The following is a 2,870-nucleotide window of genomic DNA, read 5'->3' as shown; positions in this document are numbered from 1 at the left end:
ATGATAAGAAACCAATAATTACGCCGTAAGGCGTTTCCCTTTGAAATGAATTGCCCCAGCCACCGTCGTGTCCTATTGTTGACCGTGGATTTGTGGTGTTAGACGATTGAATGAAGTGTGATCGTTGATCCAACACTGATCCAAAACTGAACGGTTAATGAGGAAGTGGGATGGACGCACCGCTAGTGAGCCATTCGTTTCGCAGCTGACATGTGCTTGGCTCGAACTGCCAACAAGGGCTCTGACTGGACTCGAGCTCTGAACCTCCACCTCATGCGCAAAAAAAAGACCATCACAATGATGAAGCAGAAGAAATCCTCCCTCATAACGCTGGCGAGAAAAATGAAATCGGCATCTTTCCATTGAAAATGTTGTAATAATGTTGATCTTAAAACAGGTGGCCAGATCATGGCGCCATTGACAGAAGACTCCGGACTCTGCAGAAGATTGTTCCCGGCGGCAAGAAAATGGCAGTTCATACACTTTTTCAGGAGACCGCCGACTATATTTTGAATCTTCAAATGCAAGTTCAAGGTTTGGAAGCTCTTGCAGATTTGTACATTGCGAATTCTGCGGATCGTGTGGTCGAGTCCGCCCCTCTACAGGACCGATTAGCATCCTGCGCTGCACAGCTTTGATATGGTATATACGCGAGCTTGCTTGCTTGTCTGTATAATTTTAACTATGCAGTGTATATATGAAGGCAACGAGGATGTAGCTGGTTGTTACCTCGGAATGTTTCTCACTGTACGGTATGGTTGTATAAGGCCGATAAATTTACTCTCTGTAAAGGCACTGCTCCTATTTATTAATATCTAAAAGGGGTGAGGATTAAATATGGAAAAATGCCCTGCTATTTTAATGTACACCACACAAAGAAGAGTATTGAAATATGGAAAGAAAGGGATCTGAGACGAGCAGAGAAAGAGGAGCACTGAAGAGCTAGAGGCAGACTAAGAAGTCAATCAACATTGTTAGAGTGGCTTGTCGTTGCTGTTCCATGAATGACCCCGAAGAATAAAACTTGCTCCCACACAGAACACCAATTTTTTCAGTCTGCCTCTTGTCCTCCTCAGCGCTTATGACGGCACGTCAGCCCTTATATATAAAGGTGCGTCGATGTTTACACCGTAAACTGCATATTGATTTTCACATTTGTGTGTTTTTGAAATTTGTACTTTGTGCTCGTAGAAGCGAGATATTCTATAAGATGTGTACTTCGTGCTCGTAGAAGTGAGGTATCTGCTTAACGCTGTTTGTTTTCCAAGTTTGTTTATCGGAATGTTTCAATAGATACACGTGAATCTAATTTGGTATCTATTTATCTATAGATACATGTGAATCTAATTTGGGATGTATTTATCAAGAGATCAAAAATAGGGTTTATAGATGTATTTTTAAAAAAAATTATTTATATTGGATTTTTTTTTGCAATGAGAATTTTTGTATTAAAAAGAAAATTGCTACTGGAACAGGCTGCTAAAGCAGTATATACGAATGAGGTTACAATTTTTGTATTAAAAAAATTGCTATTAGAACATGTTGTTAAAATTTCTTCAATAAATGTAAAAGGAAGAGGACAAAAAAACCATACTTTTCTTGACAAAAAGAGAGCAGGGGATTCAAGACTAGATCTACTGAAAATTAAATACATTGTTTTTTGAGTACATGAATAGATTCTTACAAATTGCTTGCACAAGGTAATATAAAAATAAAACATCTCTAGAATTTAAGTGAAACCATCTTTTTACTAGATCTGTAGGAAGATCAAGACACCAAATTTTGGAGATTTCTTACTTTGATATTTTCTATATTTTATTAATGGTTAATAAGATTGATTAATTTTTAGAACATTTGAAAAAAAAAAAAGATTACATATTTTTCTTCTTTACTTCTTACTTCTTTTCTAAAAGACTGTTTTTGTCCTTTCCTTTGGTGAAACCTCTTCCTCAACAGGTGAATTGATGATCTATGATTGCACTAGATCTGGAACTGCCTGATCAAAATGGGATATTGAATTAATCATTCAACCTTGACTTCTGCTTCTGTAGAGTGCAGAATTCCAAATCTATTTCTAGAGGGAGAATGGAACTGCGTGATCGAAATGGGGTATTGAATTAATCATTCAACCTTGACCTCTGCTTCTGTAGAGTGAAAAATTCCAAATTTATTACTGGAGGGAGAATGTTGGTGAGACTCAAATCTATTAGAGTGAGGCCTTTTGTGTTTCCTTGGAATTTGTTTGAATGTTCATTGCTATTTATTAATTTGAGAAGACGACGATGAAATAGAAAGAAGTTGAGATATTATAGTATTTGGACAAATTTTTGTAAAACACATACTTATCACAAAAATTACATTTGAAAGGAACTTGCTCATAATCTAGAACCTGAAGATGACTTGGACCCTCCAAGTCAGCTAAATTACCTTTGGGAGTTTTGCAAAATACATTTCAACACAAATTTTGGCATGCTAGAAGTTGTATTCCTTGGACTGTAAACTAGTAATATAGCAGGTCAAATTACTTTTGGGAGTTTTGCAAAATACATTTCTAACACAAATTTTGGCACATGAGAAGTTGTATTCCATAGAATGTAAACTAGTAATATAGCGGGCCAATTTGTCGATAGATTTAAAAATACCAAAAAAAAAGGGGAAGATATGAAAGGGGGAAGATATGACAATTTGATCCCAGCAGGCGTAGAAAATTTCTATGTTAGGATTAAAATTAAAATTCAAATAGATGAGAAACATTTTCCTGGAGTCTATGAAGGAAGGCTCAGATCTGAAGATCAGATCTCTGTCCTCACATTCAACAATAAAAGCATGATATCACAATAAAATCATGATATCTGTTTCCATAGTACAGA

The 2,870-nt window shown here is 36.2% G+C and overlaps 1 protein-coding gene across 1 annotated transcript; it reads left to right on the top strand.

Moving 5' to 3' along the window:
* The first annotated feature begins 210 nt into the window (after positions 1 to 210).
* On the top strand, positions 211 to 638 carry LOC149191269 (transcription factor bHLH149-like). Its single transcript, XM_089406584.1, has 2 exons — positions 211 to 329; positions 398 to 638. The coding sequence occupies exons 1-2, from the start codon at positions 211 to 213 to the stop codon at positions 636 to 638; spliced, it is 360 nt and encodes a 119-aa protein (XP_089262710.1).
* The last annotated feature ends 2,232 nt before the right edge of the window (positions 639 to 2,870 follow it).

Source organism: Pinus tabuliformis, chromosome 2_2 (assembly GCF_031772625.1).
Source record: "Pinus tabuliformis cultivar Carrire ecotype Pingquan chromosome 2_2, CPIR1, whole genome shotgun sequence".
NCBI classification, from domain to species: domain Eukaryota; kingdom Viridiplantae; phylum Streptophyta; class Pinopsida; order Pinales; family Pinaceae; genus Pinus; species Pinus tabuliformis.
This window is presented reverse-complemented; position numbering and strand designations above follow the sequence as displayed.